The sequence below is a fragment of the Trichechus manatus genome, unplaced genomic scaffold, assembly GCF_000243295.1.
Source record: "Trichechus manatus latirostris isolate Lorelei unplaced genomic scaffold, TriManLat1.0 scaffold00027, whole genome shotgun sequence".
NCBI classification, from domain to species: Eukaryota; Metazoa; Chordata; class Mammalia; order Sirenia; family Trichechidae; genus Trichechus; species Trichechus manatus.
Window position 1 is genome coordinate 23,630,108 of NW_004443963.1, and position 22,137 is coordinate 23,652,244.

Sequence of the window (22,137 nt, forward strand, 5' to 3'; positions counted from 1 at the left end):
AATAACTGGGAGCAGCCCCTTCCTCCTGCTGGGGGAGGGGGCACTCCTCGGCCCACAGAGCCCCTCCCTTGCCTCCTGGGGCGATGGGGCAGGAGTGTTTGTGTAGCCTAAGAACCAGCCCAGCTGGGAAAAGATAAAAAGCCCATCAGTGGCCCAGCAGCTCACTGCGCTCCCTCCCCAGCTCCAGCTCCCAGCTCAGCCTGCTCTGCATCCCTCTGACAGCCATGAGGTCTGCTATGTCTCGGCAGAGGTTCTCCACAAAAGGGGGCTTCAGCTCTAACTCTACTAATGGAGGGGGTGGGTCCCGGACCCGCACCAGCTTCAGCTCGGTGACCATGTCCCGAAGCAGTGGCAGTGGTTGGGGGGCCCGCTGTGAGCCTAGCACAGGTGGCTTTGGCAGCCGGAGCCTGTACAACTTGCGGGGCAGTAAGAGCATCTCAGCCAGTGTGGCTGGAGGGACTTCCTCAGGGCAGGCTCTGGGGGACTTTGGCCTCACTGGTGAGGCCTATATGGGCCTGGGAGCTGGCAGGTAGACATTTGGGCCCACTTGCCCTCCTGGCGGGATCCAGGAGGTCACTGTCAACCAGAGCCTGCTGACCCCCCTCAACGTGGAGATAGACCCAGAGATCCAGCAGGTGCGCACCCAAGAGCGGGAGCAGATCAAGACCCTCAACAACAAATTCGCTGTCTTCATTGACAAGGTGGGTTTCAGTGGAGGGGGCAGGGAGGAGGAGCCCTTGGAATAGAAGCAGGGCCTCTAAGAGAAGCGTGGACTGGGCAAAAGCTGTTCTCTGTTCGTGTGCACTGGGATGGAGGGTTAATGGGATAATTTTTGGAGCTCTCCTGGCCTGAGTTGAGGATGCCAAGATGGCTGGAGATGGTCTTCTGGGTGTTAATGCAATTGCTCAAGTGAATCTACACTTGAGGACTGTTGACCAAGCCCGTCTTTACCACTCTGGAATCTTTATTGTGGCCGTCATTAATATGGTTACACATCAGCCTAATACCACAACTAAACAATGGATTGTCCTTATTGTTCCTCTTAGTGGGTGGTCTTCGTTGCCTTTTGTCATTTTACAGCTGGAAAAACTATGGCTCAGAGTAGAACAAGTTATCCAAGGCTGAGGGCATGGAACTGTGAATCTGTATCCTGTTCTGTCAGCTTTGGAGGAGGCCTAAGGGGCAAACATGTAATCAGGACCCAATAGGGTGGCTCCCAGGGGAAGTCCCCTCTTTTCTTCTCCTATTTCCCCTCCCTGTTTGATCCAGGAAGCTCAGTTTGGGGTGGACCATGAGGAGCAGATCACCAGGTCACCATGACCTGGGGGTATGGAGTTTAATCTGTCTCAGATTTGGAGTACCCTGACTGATTCCCTTGTCTCCTCATTGACTGGGGAGGCTCTCTACTGCTCTCTGGCATATTCTGGTACATTTCGCTGGTATTGTCTACCTTTACCCTAAGTCCTCAGGCAGTGGGACTTGATGAGGAAGATTCTGACTATACCTTGGTTCACTGATTTGTGCTTTCTCCAAGGAAATTCATTTCCCCTTTCTTCTGTGGTACCCACAGTGGTGTCATGAGGAGTCAGGGTAGGTGATATTGTGCCCATTTTTAAGAAGAGAAACCTGAGGTCTAGCGAGCTCAGGTGATTTTTCCAGGATCACATAGGTACTTGGAGGCAGAAGTGGGACTGGGACCCAGATTCCTGGACTCCAGCGTGGGTTGGGATCTAGAGCTCTGGGGACATGGGGCCTCCCCATGATCCTCAGCACCATGAGGTTTCGTCACTGCTCACGACAGGTGCAATGCTACTCAGTGCTCCTGACCACATGGCTGTGGGTCCAGGTGCTGTGGAGGTTGGAACCTGGGAGACTGGATGGCAGAGTGTGAAGCAAGCTGTTCCGCCTACCCTCTTCACCTTTTCCTCTAGTGACTTTTTATTCTTTTGTGGGGCTATCTCAGAGCTCACAGAAACAAAACCCTTTCTCAGGCTCTCAGAATCACAGCCTGGAAGGTGGGGGCCTGAGAGATTGTCTGGTGACCATTGGCTTGTAACCTTGGCTGGGCAGAGAACCCCTGAGGGCTCCCTTTCTGAGTCTATAGAAATGGGGCTTGGGCATTGGTATTTTAAAAAACTTTTCTTTTTCTGGAAAAAAAATTAAATTTACAGAACAGTTGCAAGAATAGTACAATATTCTCTTGTATACTCTTTTCACCAAGATTCACTAATTGTTAACATTTTGCCAAATTTGCTCTCTCTCTGTATGTGTGTATATATATTCACACACACACACACACACACACACACACACACATTTTTAACAGTTGATTCTGATGCAGAGTTAGGGTTCAGAAACATTTATCTAGTCCAGTTTACCCAGGACAGTAAAAAGCAAGACCCAGAGAGAAGCAACTTCACTAAGGTCACCAACTAGTAAATGGCTGAGCTGAGGCTTTTACATTAATTAGCTCTGTAGAGTTCTTTTTCTCTGATTGCACTGCCATTTCCAGCAAAGCTTGTTCCCCTCAGCAAGGTTAGGCCCTGCACTGTCCCTTTGATGCCCTGGTCTGTGACTGGTTGTGACAATGGACCACTGGTGGGAGGTGGTGGGCCCCTGTCCTCAGCCCCTCCCATGGCTGGGAGATGGTGCCAGCTTACCTTTCTTGCTCTGGCTCAGGTGCGCTTCCTGGAGCAGCAGAACAAGGTGCTAGAGACCAAGTGGGCGCTGCTGCAGGAACAGGGCCAGAACATGGGTGTCACCAGGAACAACCTGAAGCCTCTCTTTGAGTCCTACTTGGGCAACCTGCGGAGGCAGCTGGACAGCATCCAGAGCGAGCGGGGGAGGCTGGACTCAGAGCTGAGGAATGTGCAGGATCTCGTTGAGGACTTCAAGAACAAGTGAGGGGAGCCGGACCATGGCAAGGGGCAGGGGGAAGGAACAGCATGGAGGGAAGGGTCACAGACAGATCTGGTTTCCTTAGGCACTCAGATCCAGGATCCATTGCCTCCTGAACTGTCATGTTGTTTGTGACAATTTCATAATTTTGTTATAGAAAATGTAAACATTTATAAAAGTAGAGAGAATAATATAATGAATCTCCATGTTCTCATCACCCAGCTTTAATAATTATGAACTGATATCGAACCTTGTTTTATCTATACCCCTACTCACTTCTCAAATCCCAGCCATCACGTCATTCCGTTCACAAGTATTTTACTGGACATACTCATATACTTCATCTGCATATCTTGACTTAATAAAACATAAAAAAATACCTAAATTGCATCTAAAACTTTTAAAACAATAATTCCTCAATATCATAAAATATCCAATCAGTTTTGACTTGCAATTGTCCCATAAATGTCATAAATTATAAAAATACAGTTTGTTTGAAGCAAGATCCAGATAAGGTTCATATATTATGATGGGTTGATATGACCATTTATAATCTTAAGGCATAGTTTTAAATAACATTCTCCATAATTTGACACTGGCAATTCCTAAACCTTAATGTCTCAGCGAAAGTAGTTGGGAGGAGTTAGTCTCTTTAAATGACATCGTGCTGTTGAAAGCAAAGGCCAAGGTTAACTGTTGACACATCTTCACCTGTTCTCGTAAAGCCTCTTAAGGATTCTGATTCTGATCCAAAGAGATGGCTACTCTTTTTTTTTTTTTTTTTAATTGTGCATTAAGTGAAAGTTTACAGTTCAAGCCAGTTTCTCACACAAAAATTTATACGCACATTGTTATGTGACCCTAGTTGCTCTCCCTATACTGTGACAGCACACTCTTCCCCTCCACCCTGGATTTCCCTTGTTCATTCACCCAGCTCCTGTTCTCTCCCGCCATCTCATCTCACCTCTGGACAGGAGCTGCCCATTTAGTCTCATGTATCTACTTGAGCTAAGAAGCACACTCTTTATGCATATCATTTTATGTCTTATAGTCCAGTCTAATCTTTGTCTGAAGAGTTGGCTTCAGGAATGGTTTCAGTTCTGGTCAAACTGAGAGTCTGGGGGCCATGTCTTCTCGGGTCCCTCCAGTCTCAGACCATTAAGTATGGTCTTTTTACTAGAATTTGAGTTCTGCACCCGGCTTTTCTCCGTTCCGTCAGGGACTCTTTGTTGTGTTCCCTGTCAGAGCGGTCTTTGGTGGTAGCCAGACACCATCTAGTTCTTCTGGTCTCAGACTGATGGAGTCTCTGGTTTATGTGGCCCTTTCTGTCTCTTGGACTAATACTTTCCTTGTGTCCTTGGTGTTCTTCATTCTCCTTTACTCCAGGTGGGACCAATTGATGCATCTTAGATGGCTGCTCGCTAGCTTTTAAGACCACAGATGCCACTCACCAAAATGGGATGCAGAACATTTTCTTAATAAACTGTTATGCCAATTGACCTAGATGTCCCCTGAAAGCATGGTCCCCAGGCCCCTGCCCCTGCTACTCTGTCCCTTGAAGTGTTTGGCTGTATTCAGGAAAATTCTTAGCGTTTTGGTTTAGTCCAGTTGTGCTGACTTCCCCTGTATTGTGTGCTGTCCTTCTCTTCACCCAAAATAATTCTTGTCTACTATCTAGTTAGTGAATACCCCTCTCCCTCCCTCCCCACTCTTGTAACCATGAAAGAATGTTTTCTTCTGTGTTTAAACCTTTTCTTGAGTTTTTATAATAGTGGTCTCATACAATGCTTGTCCTTTTGCAACTGACTAATTTCACTCAGCACAATGCCTTACAGATTCATCCATATTATGAGATGTTTCATGGATTCATCGTTGTTCTTTATCATTGCATAGTATTCCATTGTGTGGATATACCATAATTTGTTTATCTGTTTGTCCCTTGATGGGCACGTAGGTTGTTTCCAGCTTTTTGCTATTGTGAACAGTGCTGCAATGAACATGGGTGTGCATGTGTCTATTCGTGTGACGGCTCTTATTTCTCTAGGCTATATTCCAAGGAGTAGGATTGCTGGATCGTATGGTAGTTCTATTTCTAGCATTTTAAGGAAGCGCCAAATTGATTTCCAAAGTGGCTGTACCATTTTACATTCCCACCAGCAGTGTATAAGTGTTCCAGTCTCTCCACAACCTCTCCAACATTTATTATTTTGTGTTTTTTGGATTAATGCTAGGAGAAGGCTACTCTTGATTGCCATATTATTGCACAAATTCTGTGCCCTTTTCCTCAAAAGGGGCGAGGAGGAGAGAATATTGAAATAAAGACAGTATCCCACATTCTTTCACTGGCTGGCTGCATTAAAGAGCTGATCCCCAAAAGAGAGCTTGGCTGACATGGGGCCCATCAGGACTTCCTTAAAGTGAGTGGGTCCTATGCCTAAAAGGCAGAACTGGGCTGAGAGTAGGTCCCTGGGTGGAGCAAACAGTCGGCACTTGACTACTAACCTAAAAGTTGTCAGTTTGAACCCACCCAGTGGTGCCGCAGAAGAAAAGCCTACTGCTCTGATTCCTTAAAGATTACAGCCAAGAAAATCCCATGGAGCAGTTCTACTCCATAATACACGGGTTGATTCCATGGCAATGGGTTTGGGTTTTTTTTTTTTTTTTTTTTTGGTTTGGGCTGGGCCTAGCCTGAGACTTCCCTGTGTAACAGGTACGAGGATGCAATCAACAAGCACACTGCTGCGGAGAATGAGTTTGTGATGCTCAAGAAGGTGAGCAGGGTGTCAGGGAGTCGGGAGAGGTGGTCCTTTGGTTTCCAGGATGCTGGATTAACTTGGAGAAGTAAAAGCCCTGGGGACTGAAACATTGCCCTGTTCTATCCTTTGCACCCAGGACGTGGATGCGGCATACATGGGCCAAATGGATCTGCATGGCAAAGTGGACACCTTGACTGATGAGATTGTCTTCCTGCAGCATCTCTATGAAATGGTGAGTTTGTTGTGGACCAGGATAGTTTGCATACATTTACAAATACCTTGAGGATTTCCCTGGAGGTCTGATCTGAATTAATCAGTGCAACTTAATTGATAGAAGATGGAACTTTGACCCTTTTATTAATTATTAATATAATGTCCATGTATTGTGTGGTTATGATGCGCCAGACACTGGACTAAGCTTTTTGCATAATATTCTCAACAACTCCATAATGTAGGTATTATTGTTGTCTCCATTTTATAGTTGAGGACTCTGAGTCCCAGAGTAAGCCTCAGGTCACATAGTAAGAGACAGAGCCAGAAATAAAAACTGGTTCTCCCAGACTCCGAAGTCTGACTCTTGACACTCTGTTATCCCCTCTTCCTGTCCAGTTTGTAATGGAGCAAGCAATGGAGGAGCAGAGATGGGCAGAGAGGATGTACTAGGGTCCCAGGATGGAGCAGGAGGAGAGCTGTGGGCAGTGGGTAGACCTAGGAATACAGAAGGGGTCATAGGGGTCAAGGGGGCTTTGCAAACTAGGCTGAGAGGTTTGAACTTAACGTGAACAGACTATAGAATCAAACTATTAAAATCAGTAGGTCAATCTCCTGCCCACTGCAAGAATCCTTTCTATAATATCCCTGACAGGTGGTCATGTAGCCTCTACCTGGATACTTCTAGTGGCAGGGAGCTCATTACTTTTTAGGGTAGGCAGTTATATTGTTGAACAACTTTGTTAGAAAGCTGGCCTGAATCTTCTTCCCATGACTTCATTTCTTGCTCCTGATTCTGCCCTCCGGGCTGCAAATAAACAATTGTTTTCCATGTGACATATGTCTTTCATATGACAGTCTGTTAGAGGTCAGGATGATTGGGGACTGGAATTTGTGGCATGTGTGGAAGTTCAGGGAACTTGGGTGTTTTTAGCCAGAACTCATAAAAAAGTGGGGTGGAGGCTTCTAATATTGCATTTGATTATATATTATTTTTAGAAGCCCTTCCTAGAAGCCCCTGGATTTTTTCACATGAATGCTTTCAAGTCAGTCATGCACCCACCTTCCTCCAATTTCTGGGTAGTTGGATTTTTGAAACTAAGTGCAAGAATTAGTTATTCCTTCTTTCCCTGTGAAATGTTATTGTGGCTTCATCCCATTGTTTTAGGCTGTTGTGGGTATTTTGAAACTTGATTCTTTTATCTCGTATATTAGTTACGCCCAACTTGGGTCATCTGCAGACTTGGTAAACTTTTAGTTTGGTTATTTGATAACATTACGTTAAGGCAGACGGGGTCAGGAACTGAGCTCTGTGGCTCTTCACTGTGACTTCCCCTCAGGCTGACATCACCCCAACCATCCACAATCTGTGGTTGAAGTGGGTCAGTTACTTTCAAATCCACCTACCCATGCCATCTAGCCCAATTTTTTTGTCTTATTTACAAGAATGCCAAGAAAGCCTTGGTCAATTGATGGCAGGTTTTTTTTTTTTTTTTTTGCAGTTTAGTAACACAATCATGAAAGATAATGAAATCTATTTGGCTTGATTTTCCTTGGGGGACTCTTGCTGGCTCTATGCCTCAAAGACACATTTTACGATTCATTCTAGAGGTTTGTAGGAGATTGACATTGAGCTTAATTTGGAGAATTCTAAACGCCTCTCTCACCTTTGACCATCAGGACGTAGTAGAGCCTCCCCTATGCTCCACATTTCTCAAGGATCACCAGGGGGAGTTCTCTCATTCCCTCAACATCCCCTTGGTCTCCTGGGACATACTTCTCTGGCTGGACCCCCAGCTCACCAACAAGGCCAAGGCCTCTCATACTCTCCCTGTCTTGGGCTTCCATTTCCTCTCAAGCATTTTATCCTTCCCTTTCCAGTTTGATTACTGTTCTCCTTGATGGAAAATAACATAGCAGTTGAGTTGCTGGCTTTTCCTTGGTCTTTTGAAGGAATTGGCCCAATGGTGCCTCCCTTGTTCTTGCCTAGGGTTTATCTAGCAGCCCCTGTCCATTGGCCTTAGCATCTCCTCCAGATTATCCTTGGCTGTGCTGCTCTCTCTCCCCTGTCTCTGCATGCCTGGTCAGGATGGAGCTTGCTGGGGAATATTCTGGGCCACCAAGCTGATTTTTCAGGTGACTCCCCAAATTCTTCTTTACTAGGTTCATTAATGGAAATACATTGTTTAGAGCTTCCTTATTCCCCTCTCTTAGGTTCTGGTCTCTTTTAGGCCAGGTCACGAGTTCTCACTCCTTCCCTCGCTTCTCTGAATGTTTAGGAATTGGCTTCCTTGTTATCTAATGCACATGTTTGATGTACTAAGCGTTTCTTTCCTTTGCTATTACTTGTCCATTTAACAAACAATGACTGAGTGCCTTCAATGTGACAACAGAAAGGCCAAGTCCTGCCCTTGGGAGGCCTGCAGTCTGGTGCTGAGTTGTCATGTGAAGAGAACCATGAAGGAGGCTGTGGCTGACCCTTCCTGGAAGGCTGGAAGAGCCTTTAGAGGAAAGGACATTTGAGATGGACCATGAAGGATAGATAAGACTTCTAAAGGAGTAGTGGGAAGGGCCTGCCAGCCAGGGGCCCCAGCCTGTGCCTTGTCTTGGAGGCATCAAAGAGCACTGTGTGTTTGGGGAACAACAAGTGATTGATGGGTTGGGTATCGAAAGTGTATGGGGAGAAATAGGTGGATAGGTGGAAAGAGGGCAGGCTAGGGACCAAGCCAGGGCCACTTCCTGTCAAATTTCCTCATCACCCATCAGTGGGTAGAAATGATGGCCAAAGCAGCAGCTCCCTGGTTGACTGACATACTTTATAAGAGACATGATGGTCAATATGGCACTCAGAAATTGATCCCATGGTCTGGTTTTGGCCAAGCCAGACGACCATCGGAAATTTGGAGGGTGAACTGCCCATCACTGGCATGTCTCGTAGGTTAGGGAAGCAGCCTCTGAGGCCTCTTTCTAGCCTGGGGTCTGTGGGATCCATCCCCTCCTCCAGTGATGTCACTTCAGACTCTCTCTCCTTTTACGCTTACTCTATTTCTTTGGAAAGGCTGACCTTTCTATTTCCTTGTTCTAGCAAGACCACCACCTCATCCGCTCATGGTGATGTCTGGTAGATATTTTTTGCCTGCTTGTCTTAAAATTTCCAAGTTGAGTTCCCTCAGGACCATGCTTTGGAATGGGTCTGTAGAGGGAAGATGAGATGAGAAAGCATGGAGGGGGTGTGATGCTTTGAGACTATGATGCTGGCAGTCTTGTCATGGATGAGAAAGACGACAAAGCAGGGTTGTGACAAAATGATACCATCTGTAGCAAATATGCCTAACAGGAGGGAACTCTGGGCAAATAAAAATGCATTTTACTAAGCACTCACCATGGGCTATGTATGGATCTTACCAAAGCCTCACAACAACAGCACGAAAAAGGTATTATTATGGATATTTTACAGAAAAAGAAACTGAGGCATCATGAGGCTTAACGACTTCTTCAGGTACACGGCTAATGAATTTCAGGTGGGGGACTTGAACTTAGGTTTGTCTGTTTCCAGAGCTCATGCCTTTCCCTAAACCTCGAATGTTTCAGTTTCTGCATTGCCCGCCCCCTCTGGGATCTGCCTTCTTAATGACAATCTACTTTGCCAGTCTAAATCAGTATGGATATTGGTTTCAGCTTTGGTATTTCTCTTTCTTTTTATTTCTGTCTATTTTAGTCTGTGTCATCTTAGGTTCTGGTGTTATTATTATAGTGAGTAGTCGAGGTTCTAGTTGTTGTTAATATTATATCAGACTCCCTAGGTTTGAAACTGGGCTCCCCACTTACTAGCTTATGATTTGGGGCAAGTTAACTTAAACTCTTTGTGTTATTTTAAAAGGGCATGTAATGAGTTAGTACCTAACACAGTGTCTGGAATCACAGTAAGTGAGAGTTGTTGTTATTATTATATATGTCTGTCTCTATGGTCGCTTTGGTTACAGTGAAGGACCAGTGTACGTGAATAGCTGGAGACAAGTCCAGAATACAGAACATATGGACTTTTAGAGGGAAGATTCTCTACTTGTTGGGAACCTCTGAGGAGTACTGAGTGGATAAGTGATTTGAGCAGAGCTGGTCTTTGGGACAATCTGTTGGCAGTCTAGGGCAGGAAGGACCATGGGAAAGACAGAGGCAGAGCCCAACTGGGGACCGACAGAGTCAGGACCTAACAATGGAGCTGTCCCCAAGGCTGGGGCAGAGACCCTGGACTGCCCACCACCTAACCTGCCTGTCATAGGATCTTTAAACTCTTGTTTATGTGTTCTAGAGGTGATATTTCTAGACTCCTGTTCTAGTAAGCTGATGGTCCTAGAAACACAGAAAGAGTTCAAGAACATCGCAATAGTCTATAAATATTCTAGAGGAAACCACTTGGGCTTTGTGCTCAACTCACTGGTTCTAGCTGGGGCCTCACCCTTGTACCTGTTGACCTTGGGTGTGTTACTCCTCTTCTCTGAGCCACCTTCCTCATTTGCAAAGTAGGGATGACAATACCTACCTTCAGGAACACTGTGAACAGTGGTGCAGGTTGTTAACTGGCTGAGAGGAGAGTGGGGCTGGAATCTGGCCCATACTCAGCTCCTCAGGCCCCAGTGCAGGCTGCCTCCTCCTGGGAGACCCCTTTTACCAATGTACCAAAGCACGCGGCCAGCTGTGGCCCTGCTTGCCTTGCAGGGTGTGCTGAGGATTAAAGGGGAAATGTATGTGCTAGCAAGCGCCTGGCACCTAGCTTGTGTGTAGTAAGTGCACATGCCCTTTCTCCTTTAATCTCTTGGAAGCCTGCAAATCCACAAAGAGAAGTGAAGTCTAGAAAAATGGGAGCCCCATTTCACAGCTGGGGACATGAGACTTTTCCTTGCAGTTGTGGGTCTCCTTTTAGGGTGAAGCCTGGAGAAGAGCATAGGCCTCCTGATGTCACCTGGGGGCCTCCGTCCTCCATGCTTCTATGGCATCCCCAGGACCTGGGGCAGGGGTGCAGGTGGCAGTGATTTTTGTTTCTGCAGGAGCTGAGCCAAGTGCAGACCCACGTGTCTGACACCAACGTGGTCCTATCCATGGACAACAACCGCAGTCTGGACCTGGACAGCATCATTGCTGAGGTCAAGGCCCAGTATGAGCTGATTGCCCAGAGAAGCCAGGCCGAGGCTGAGTCCTGGTACCAGACCAAGGTGAGGAAAACAACTGGCTCAGGTGTTTGGGCCAGGGCTGGACACAGACATTGTTCCATTGCAAGAGGCCTGAGTCACTGGGCCCCTTGGAGGGGCCTCCAGCCTCGACGGTGGGCTCTGGGGCCAGTGCTTATGCATGTGGCCTGGAAACCATCTGACGTCTCATGGTCATTGCTTTGGCCTCCAGTATGAGGAGCTGCAGGTGATGGCTGGCAAACATGGGGACAACCTGCGGCACACCAAGAAAGAGATCGCTGAGCTCACCCGTACTATCCAGAGGCTGCAGGGTGAGATGGATGCAGCCAAAAAGCAGGTGGGCCTTGAACTAAGGACCTGGGGTCAGGCCCGGAGGCTGGTGGGGGTGAGGGACCTTCTCATTGTCATCTTGAGGGACGAGACCACTCTTCTTCTGATGGATGAGACACACTCTAATGCTGTGCCATCAAGAGCAACACTCTCCTTTTACAGGGGCGAAAGGCCCAGATAGGGGAATAGACTTGTCCAAGGTCACACAGCATATAAGTGGTAGAGCAGGTGGAACGACCCTCTCCAAGGAGACTGGACCCATCTCCAGGAGGCCAGATCAGGAGGCTGGGAGTTCAAGGGTCCAGGTCACAGCTGCTGACTCCATCTAGGGGATGACTAAAAAGTGTGGCCTCCTCCCCAGACCAGAGTGAAGCATTTGGTTATTGATGAGGTTGTTGCATTATTTTTTAAAATCTCTTCTGAGGCACTGGGCTGAGCTGCAGTGGGAGAGATTGAAGTTAGACTTCAGTAAAGACTTTCCCGGTTGTGTTACATGATCCTGCTTGTGTAATAGCATCTCTTTTAGACAAGTATTTCTCCTTTCCTTCTTTCCCATTTGGTTGGGGCAAAGGGATGGGGATGGTGGTGCCTGGCTTGAGGGCAGAGTGATGGATAGAATGACTCTGGAGGGTGTTTCCAACACCTCTCATCCCCTGGGCAGTGCCAGCAGCTGCAGACAGCCATTACAGAAGCAGAGCAGCGTGGGGAGCTGGCGCTCAAGGATGCTCAGAAGAAGCTTGGAGACCTGAATGTGGCCCTGCATCAAGCTAAGGAGGACCTGGTACGGCTGTTGTGTGACTACCAGGCCTTGATGAATGTCAAGTTGGCCCTGGATGTGGAGATCGCCACCTACTGTACCCTCCTGGAAGGCGAAGAGAGCCGGTGGGTGCCCCCTCCTTCCCCAATTCAGAGGCCTTCCCTGTGCTGCCTGGTGAAAGAGCCTGTGTAGTCTAATGATGGGTCAGGGAACCAAGGGAGGAACCCAGGAGGCTGGGCTCCTAACTCATCATCTAAGGGTGATTTCCCACTCGTGTTCACTGAACCTTCCTCTGCCTGCTCTCTCCTTGGTTGGCACAATCATCCCACTGTTAACCCTTATGGTTGCCAACAACCAAATGAGGCTGGGAAGATGTAGGAGACTCTCTTGCAGCATCAGATTCTATCACCAGAGGAAGCTTTGACCCTGGAAGGCGCAAATGGTTTGTGCTCAACTACTAACCTAAAGGTTAGTGGTTCGAACCCACCCAGTGGTACCACCGAAGACAGGCCTGGTGATCTGCTTCCATTAAGATTACAGCCACCCTAAACAGAAACTCAGTACCCATTAAGCAATAACTCCCCATTATCTCCTCCTCCTGTCCCTGGGTGGTGCAAATGGTTAACATGTTCGGCTGTTAACTGAAAGGTTGGAGGTTTAAGTCCACCTAGAGGTGCCTGGAAGAAAGGCCAGGCAATCTGCTTCCAAAAAATCAGCCATTGAAAATCATATGGAGCACAGCTTTTCTCTGACACATGTGGGGTCACCAGGAGGCAGAACTGACTCAAAAGCAACTGGTTTTGCCCCCTCCTCCCAGACTAACCACTAATAACCTTTTGTGTCTATGCATTTGTCTATTCTAGATGTTTCATATAAGTGGAATCATGCATTTGTCCTTTTGTGTCTGGCTTACTTCACTTAGTATAATGTTTCCGAGGTTCATCCAGGTCATAGCGTGTATCGGGACTTCATCTCTCCTTATGGCTGAGTAATATTCTGTTGTATGTATGGACCACATCACATGGGCACAGTTTCCATCATCTTCTGGTCTTGTCATTCGGGCCTTGGCTCTCGAGAGCTGACCTACCAAGATGACCCAGTGTAGAGACAGAAGGAAGGAAAGGAATTTTACTCGGGTTCTTGGGGACACTGACCTTTCTGTTTCCCCCAGGATGTCTGGAGAATGTCAGAGCGCGGTTAGCATTTGTGAGTATTTTGCTGCCCAGCCCCCACCCGTCCCCAGTCTAGCTCCCTTCCTCTGCTCAGTTCATTCAATCTGTCCTTGGCCTCAAGCACACTCTCCTCCACAGGCGCTCCTGGGGCAGGTTTGGGGTGGGGGTGCCCAGAAAACACGCTTCCCACTCCTGGTTCCTCTGTTTCCCTTGGCTCCACTGCCTGATTTGATTCCACCCCTCACCCACTCCTAGATGTCATCTGGCCCTCTCCAGGCACAGCTGCCTGCCTAACCCAGACCTTTTGCCTTGCAGCTGTGACTGGCAACTCTACCACTGTGAGCAGAGGTGGCACAGCTGGCATCGGGGGTGGCATCTCCTTGGCTGGGGATGGGGGAGGCATCAAAGGTGGTTTCAGCACCAATGTTGGCTACAGCTCTGCCAAGGGGGGCGCTGTCTCTGGGGGCACCTCCATCCTGCGGAAGACCAGCCGGAGGTATTAGTTGCTAAGCCTTGCAAGCCGAGACTCCTGCAAGCCTCTCCTTGCCCCCCTCACCCTCCTCTTCTGCCCTCCCCACCCACCCTCCTTATGAGCAGGAAAAGCCCAGAGGACCAAAGATCTCAAGTATTTGCATAACAGACTATTGGCATGTGATTTGCATTTGGGGAAGGGCTCATATCTATCCAGGTTTTCTCCTTGGTTCTGCAATGAGATGGGAGGCGAGGTTAAAGTCACAAGCCTGAGTGATGTGTTTGGTGATTGGGGGGCATCTTTAGACCATTGAGAGGAGGCTGGATTTCCCAGGCCGTCTCAGCTTCCTCACCTCCTTGGCTCATCTGCAGGCTGAGGAAGGAGAGACAGAAGTCAGGAATGGTCCCCCAAAGGCCGTTCAACCTCCCCAGTCTCCCACCAGACCACCATCCTGAATCTACCCCCACCCCCCACCCCTGCCTCTGCCTGTGTCTCAATAAATGGCAAGTACAGCTAGCTGTCTGTGGCTCCAGAGTCTGTCCCGCCCAGCTGAGGCAGCAACAACCACCACCAGCACAAACACACACTCGCTATGTCCCAATCGCCATGCTAAGTAAGCATGTTAACTCACTACCTTCGACCGCTCTAAACCCAGAACCAAACCCATTGCCATTGAGTCGATTCCGATTCATAGCGACTCTATATCAGAGTAGAACCGCCCCATAGAGTTTCCAAGGCTGTAGTCTTTAAGAAAGCAGACTGCGATATCTTTCTCCCGTGAAGTGGCTGGTGGGTTTGAATCACCGACCTTTTGGTTAGCAGCTGAGTGCTTAACCACTGCACCTCCAGAGCGCCTTCAACCACTCTAAGACTTGGGTATTACTCTCTCCCCTGCATAGAGCACAGTAGGAAACTGAGGCTCAGAGGGAACATGTAAGTTGCTCAAGGCAGGAAACAGTGGTTACTGAGCGGCTGCTCATTACCCAGTCACCCCCTGATGACTATTCAGCCTTCCACCAACTCTGGGTGGGGCAGACAGTGTGATTTGTTCAGTGGAAAGATCTTGGGCTTCAGAATGAGGCAGACTTAGGTTTAAATTCCAGCGCTGCCACTTAGTAGCTGTGTGACCTCGGGCAAGTTACTTAACCTCTCTGAACCACAGTTTTCTCCTTTGTAAAAGCAGGATTGTGATGAGAACAAGCATAAAGCATCTGGTTTATGGGGGAACTTATGAGATTCCTGGTGACACTGGGTGGTGCAAACGGTTGAGGAATTGACTACTAACTGAAAGGTGGGTGGTTTGAACCTACCCAGAGGAGCCTTGGAAGAAAGGCCTAGTGATCTGCTTCTGAAAGTTCACAGCATTGAAAACCCCCTGGAACACGGTTCTACTCTGCACACACGGGGTTGCCATGAGTGGGAAGTGACTTTATGATATATATATATTTTTTTAAAATGAGAATTGATTCCTTTTGCTGCCCTTCCACCTGGCCTCTACCTTCCCAGAGCATCATGTTGGAGTTAACTTGGATTTCTCAGCTCCCACTTTTAGTCATCAAGATACATCCACATTTAATAAGATTTTGTGGTTCACAAATGCATCACTTTGCCTGTGACCTTTACAGCAGCCCGAGAATTCAGTAGAGGGCATGTTATATCCCATTTCATTGGTGCGGAAATTGAGGCTCACAAAAGTTAAGTCTCCCGCCCAAAGCTGCACAGCTGGTTAGTGGCAGCTTAGTGATGTCCAGGCCTGCTGATTCTAAGCCCTCCACAGAAGCTTTCTCTGTCCCACCCTGCTTCCATCACTCACCAATCTTACTGATTCTTCCTCCACTGTCTCTCAGAGCCAACCTTTTCCTCTTCACCTCTACAGTTCCCTACTCTGAGCCCAGATCCCGCTTCACACCCTACACCCAAGTAATTCCCCAACTGGCCGACCTGCTTGTCCTGCCTCTCCCACACTCCTAGACTCTGCGATCAAATCAATCTGCCTAAATAGAGGCTTTCCTCATGCCCCTCCTTTCCTTGGCACTGGTTACTTCTGGTTCATGTTGGAATGGACCCTCCTTGATGTCCCCTCCACTCTTTTAGCCTGGCTATTCAGTCTTTCTCAGAAGATCCCAGAAAAGTGAAAACTTCTGCCAGAGTTACGAGAATGTCAAACCAGTTGCTGTTGAGTCAATTCTGACTCATGGCGACCCCACGTGTGTCAAAAGTAGAACTGTTCTACATAGTGTTTTCAATGGCAGATTTTTGGGAGGTAGATTGCCAGGCCTTTCTTCCAAAGTGCCTCTGGGTGGACTCAAACCTCTACTCTTTCAGGTAGCAGCTGAGCACGTTAACCGTTTGTACCACCCAGAGAGTTTGGGGATGGGATTTTGACTCAAAACTTAAACCGCATTTCAGGAACACAGGGTCTAGCGCTTAGCAAAATCAGCTCTACCTCACCAACCTGAGTGGTCCCTAGCTTCGGGAGGCAGTTCCACTTACAGAGTGAGGCTTCTCTTCTCAGGCATCTGGGCTTGGGGTCAACATGTTATTGGAATAAATACTCATGCTTATCGAGTGCTTCCTGTGTGCCAGCACTGCTGTCAATGCTTTAACTCACGTAATCTTCACAATAGTCTGTGACATAAGCGCCATTTCACCACATCTCCTTGCAGATGGGGAGCCCTGGTGGCGCCATGGTTAAGAGCTTGGCTGCTAATCAAAAGGTCGGCAGTTCGAATCCACCAGGCATTCCTTGGAAACCCTATGGGGCAGCTCTACTCTGTCCTATAGGGTCGCTATGAGTTGGAATCAACTCGATGGCAATGGGTTTGGCTTTGCGGTTTTTGTAAATGAGGAAACTGAAGCACAGAGTGGTTAAATAAGCAACCTATGGTCACACAGCTACTAAGTTGCAGAGCTTGGTTTGGAATGCAAGTGTGGTCTGGTTCAAGAGCCCACGTTCATAACCAATGGGATATGAGGCTTGTACAGAAAAAAACCAAAAAAAAGAAACCCACTGCCGTCGGGTCGATTCTGACTCATAGCAACCCTATAGGCTAGAGTAGAACTGCCACATACCCATTTCCAAGGCTGTAATCTTTATGAAAGCAGACTGCCACAGCTTTCTCCCACAGAGCTGCTGGTGGGTTTGAACCTCTGACCCGCCGACCTTCTGGTTGGCAGCTGAGTAGTTAACCGCTGCACCACTGGGGCTCCTTTGTATAGAAAAAGACAGAGAAGTAGGAGGGGTGGAGCTGGAAGGGACGTCAGAAGGCAATCTTTTCATTTCAGAGGTGAGAAAACTGAGTCCCAGAGAGAGGCCTAACAGCCACAACAAGCTAAAGGCAGAGTGAAAAAAAAGAAAATCAGTTTTATTGAAATTAGATTTAGGGCTTAAAAATTAAACAGAGACAGTTTTAATAAAACTCAAAGATTACATCATGGGCCAGGAGGACTCACTGGTAGTAAATGTGTTACTTCGAAATGCTTGTTGAAGGTCGGGAATGGCCTGGCCCCAGGGGTTTCCACACTGATTTCCTGGAGCCTGAAGACCCTGCTTTTGGGGGTCAGAGAGGAAGCCACTGTGTGGAAGGGCTCACAGCCCCTCCTCAGAGCATCTCTCCTTTTATTTGTTTTACAAATGGGTCTATGCATGTGGTCTCAAGAAGGGTTTTGTTGTTAAAACATATTGAGAAACCCCTGTTTGCACCTATCCAGGTGGGAGGCCAGGAGGGGCTACTCTCTACCCCTGGGAAAGGAGAGGCCCTGCACGGACCCCCACCCCACCTCTGAGGGGTCTTCATCCTCTCACTGCCCTCTGGCCCCTTCCTGAAATGCTGACTGGTCCCTTACAGCAGAGTCTTTGATCCCCAAGTTGGCTCTGGCTCCCCAAAGAGTGACTCAGGCCCAGTGCAGCAGCCAAGGCCAGGGTGACCGAATGGGCAGAGGGCACAGACCTGGCCAGGTAGGGCGTTTGGGATAGAGGGTGGAAAAAGACCTCGGGATCTCTGTAATCCCAGGGCTGAATGTGAGGGCTTGCCACCCCCACCCAGAAAGCCCTAAGCAAACACACCCTCCTTCCCTTGCTCCACACCCCTGTCAGCTGTTCATCCCTCTTTGACAAGATTGGGAACAGCTGCCAAGTGAGGCAGGGTCATGGAGGACAATAGTAAAAGCTGTAGGGGGGTGTGGGGACCAGCTTGCCACTGTTGCTGCCAGATAGAGTCATTCTGTTCGATCCCTTGCCTCTAGGGCAGGCCCAGATAGGTGGCAGGGAACTTTCTCACTTTCAGGAAAGCAAACTCTTCTCTTTGTCTCCTCACTCTAGGGGGTAAAATCTCTCTTGCATAAGAAGTTCTTCCTTATGTCTACCTTCAGTTTCTCATGCTACAGTTTGAGGATTTTGTGAACTTTTGGGTGATTCTGATTTAACGATAAGACCACGGGATATGGCTGTAGACTAGACTTTTCTTCCTTTGGTTGTGGGTTTATTATAGGATTTGTAATTAAATTAATTTGGATTTAGTTAATTGGAGGGCACAGAATTGACCCCTCAGGACAGTATCATACCTTATCGGGTTCTTGTAAAGGACCAAAAACCAAACCAGTTGCTGTGGAGTCGATTCTGACTCATGGCGACCCCATGTGTGTAAATACCAAATCCAAACCAAACCTATTGCCCGTTAAGTCAATTCCAACTCATCGTGACCCCACATGTTTCAGAATAGAACTGTGCTCCATAGGGTTTTCAATGGCTGTAATCTTATGGAACTACATCGCTGGGCCTCTTTTTCAAGAAGCTGCTGGATGGATTTAAGCCACCAATCTTTTGGTTAGTAGCCGAGCACAAACCATTTGTGCCACCCAGGAACCCGCGTAAAGGACCTAACCTCCCACTGCCACATAGCTGATTCCGACTCCTAGTGACCCTGTAGGACAGACTAGAACTGCCCCATAGGTTTTCCAAGGCTGTAAATCTTTACAGAAGCAGACTGCCACATCTTTCTCCTGAGGAGCCGCTGGTGGGTTAGAACCACCCACTTTTCGGTTAGTAGCCCAGCCCTTAACCACAGCGCCACCAGGGCTCCTTCTGTGTAAAGGACAGGGCCACATAAATCAAACACCCAATCATGTGGTGAATGCAAGGACAGAAAAGAGCTGAGCCACCTCTGCAGATCATACAGCGAGCTAGACAAGACCTGTTGCTGTTTGGTGACTAACGTAGCTATTAAAGAAAGGTACCTCACTCAGTGTCCAGTACATGGGTGCTCTCTACTCAAGAAGCACTGCAGCCTTTCCCTCATTTTACTTTGTGTCTCAGAGGCAATGGATGTCTCAATTAAGAGTTACGTGCATAGAGAAGTATCTCCATCGTCGCTTCCACGGTCTGGGTGCACCAGAGGCCCAAAGAAGATTGATTATGTACATACACGAGGAGCCCTGGTGGTGCAGTGGTTAAAGTGCTTGGCTGCTAATCGAAAGATTGGAGATTGGAACCCATCAGCTGCTCCTCAGGAGAAAGATGTGGCTGTCTGCTTCTGTAAAGATTTACAGCCTTGGAAACCCTATGGGGCAGTTCTGTTCTGTCCTATAGGGTCACTATGAGTTGGAATTGACCCGATGACAGTGAGTGGTGGTGATAATATACATATTACCCTCCAGGAAATGCACCACCCCCTCCTTCCCACTGTTTGCATCTTGTTTTATGTACTGACCACAACTCTGGGTTCAACGTATCACAAAACTTCCTCCTAGTACTGCAGTGCTGCAGCCACTGCAGAAAAAAAGCAAAAAAATGTCTGAGCCCCCTTGGGGCTTCAACTTTGCTGATGGAAACCCTCTTCCTAACTCATAAAAGTCCCCAATAAAGCCTTCAGTGCAGCTGGGAGAATGGCGCTGTGAGTATGAGGTATGAAGACAAAGGCGGGGCAGCCAGGGGTCTGACCTCCGGGCCCTCACTCAGGTGGAGAGCTTGGCGAGCCTCCCACCTCCACTTGCGGCAGGAAACTAGACAGTAGGACCTTAGCACCCCAAGTGGGTAGATCAGGGGTCTCCTTTGCTCCAGCAGCTCAGCTCGCATACTGAGAGCCCAGACTTGGAGCAGCTCCACCTTCCTTCCTAGCAATGCTCCCTCCTGGGGCCAGGGTGGAAAATGGTAGCTCCTGGGATGTCAGTGTCCTTGAAACCCCCTTGACCTTAACAGTACATTCAATCGAGTTTGCTCGGTGCCTAATTCTGGATTGCCCTGCTACACAAATTAAACCACTGACTTGATACCAGGCAGAATGGTATGGGTGCGAGGTCATAGAGTGCAGAGCCTTTGGGACCACACTGATGTGGGTTCAAGTCCTGGCTCCACCATATGCTACTTGTGACCCTGGGAGCTGCTTTTTCTCACTGAGATTCCAAGTCATCATTTGTAAGCAAGGCTAATGATGCCTACTGCATAGAGCCTTTAAGAAGATTAAATGATAAGATATATGTAAAGCAGCTAGCACAGTGTCTGGCACAAAGCTGCTGCTCAATAAACATGTGTTGGATAGGTGAGTGAATGGCCAACCCCTTCCAATTGAGGAGATGGTCCTGGCTCTAGAATGTTCCCTTACTATGGGTGAGTCCTTGGACTTTCTCCCTTGGCCCTTTGATGAGTCTGGGGTTCCTCCTGTCTTCACTGCCGCAGCCCCTCACCCACCTTCCATTTGCTTAGAGGCCACCTGGGCAGGGACAGGAAGAGCTCAGCAAAGGTTGAGGTAGATGGCAAAGAGAGTGGGGGTGCAGATCAGAGGTAGGAGTGAAGAGAGATGGGGTAGGGGAGAGGAGAGAGAAGGAGCTGGCTGAGATGGGAGAGGTCCAGCCAGCCTGGCCTTCCACACGCCCTGTCCCTTACGCCTGGAGCCACTGCCCACTCACTCTCTTCTCGACCAAGGCCTCTGCTCTTTCTCTTTGAGTTGAGGGAGATTTTTATTTTTGCTGTGGTCAGTTTTCATTTGGTCAGGGTCAGCTTGGGCCTCTGGGAATGATCAGGGCCCTGGATGCCGCTGTTCCTCAGATTTCGGATCATTTCCAAAATGGAGAGTTCCTTCACACAGGACTGAGTGCAGCCAGGAGAAGAGGGGAAATGCCAATTCACTTGGTTTCTCTCTGTGTTAATGGCAAAGTCTGGGCAGGAAGCGAATGAAGCCTACTGTGTGCCAGGCACTGTGTGTACAGGCACTGTATGACCTATTATGTGCCAGGTGCTAAAGGTGCATTGTCTCACTACCTGTGAGGCAGGAGTCCCCATTTTATAGATAAGAGAATGGGTTCAGGGAGGTTAGGTGACCTGCCTAACACTGCTCAGCTAGAAAGTGGCAACAGGTTGGATTTAAACACAGATCTGTTGCGCTCAGTGGGGAAGAAGTTAATTTCAGGCGTACAATCAAGATTTTGCATTTAAGAGCATTACTTGGAGAAGGGGGCCATAGGTTTCATCAGACGGCCAGAGGAGTTCCCAGCACCAAAAAGTCATAAACTCCTGCTCTGAATGTTGGAAAAACAGCATTATGGAAAAAGAATGTGCTCGGTCCTGCTGGGAAGCAAACAGCTGGGCAGCAAACGGAGCAGGTGGGGGTACAGTTAGGATGTGCCTGGAGCATGCTTATCTAGAACCGTGTGGACACACGGTGAGTCTTGAGGGCCTGGGACAGAGTCAGGGTTTCAGTAGGGAGGGTTTTCTGCCTTTAGACTGTTTTCTCTTTTAAACTGTCTCTCACTTTTGTGTATTCTGCACTCTGCTGCATGCCTAGCATACAGTAAGTGCTCAATAACTGTTTGTCATGTTAGGTGAGTCTTCGTCTAGGTTTGGAAGGTTTAGACTTGTATGGAAGATTTCCCCTTTTGTATGTGTATGTGGGGCCAATTTTGGGTCTGGAGGAATAATAACGACAATGATAGCACATATATGCTTAGCTTCTGAGAGTTTACAAAGCACTTCATTAATCATTATTTCACTGTATCCTGAGAGGTGATGAAGAAATGTTTGCATTATTTCCAACTTATAGATGAAGTCACTGAGCCTCAGAGAATGACTTGCTAAAGGCTTGCAGAGCTGGTAAGTGGCAGGCTGTTCACTTGAACCCAGGCCCTCTGGTCCCAAATACTGTGGCGTGAGAGCGTGGGTGAAGGGTTTCCTGGTCTGGAGCAGGGAGGCTGTCATGGGGCTGGTGAGATGGAGGTGCAATGGGTGGGGGACTTGCAGGACTGGGCCCAGGCAAGGCTCTCTGATCTAGGAGGCCCTGGGGCAGCAGTTCAGGTTGTCTGGTGGGGAGTGTGATGGGATCCAGTAACCTGTGCCCTCTGAATGACATCTGTAGGTGTGTTTAGT

The 22,137-nt window shown here is 48.2% G+C and overlaps 1 protein-coding gene across 1 annotated transcript; it reads left to right on the forward strand.

Moving 5' to 3' along the window:
- The first annotated feature begins 224 nt into the window (after positions 1-224).
- Positions 225-13,812, forward strand: KRT79 (keratin 79). Its single transcript, XM_004374066.1, is given in 9 exon segments — positions 225-701; positions 2,680-2,900; positions 5,609-5,669; positions 5,791-5,886; positions 10,910-11,074; positions 11,262-11,387; positions 12,042-12,262; positions 13,309-13,343; positions 13,625-13,812. Coding segments are annotated over 9 exon segments (1,590 nt in total).
- The last annotated feature ends 8,325 nt before the right edge of the window (positions 13,813-22,137 follow it).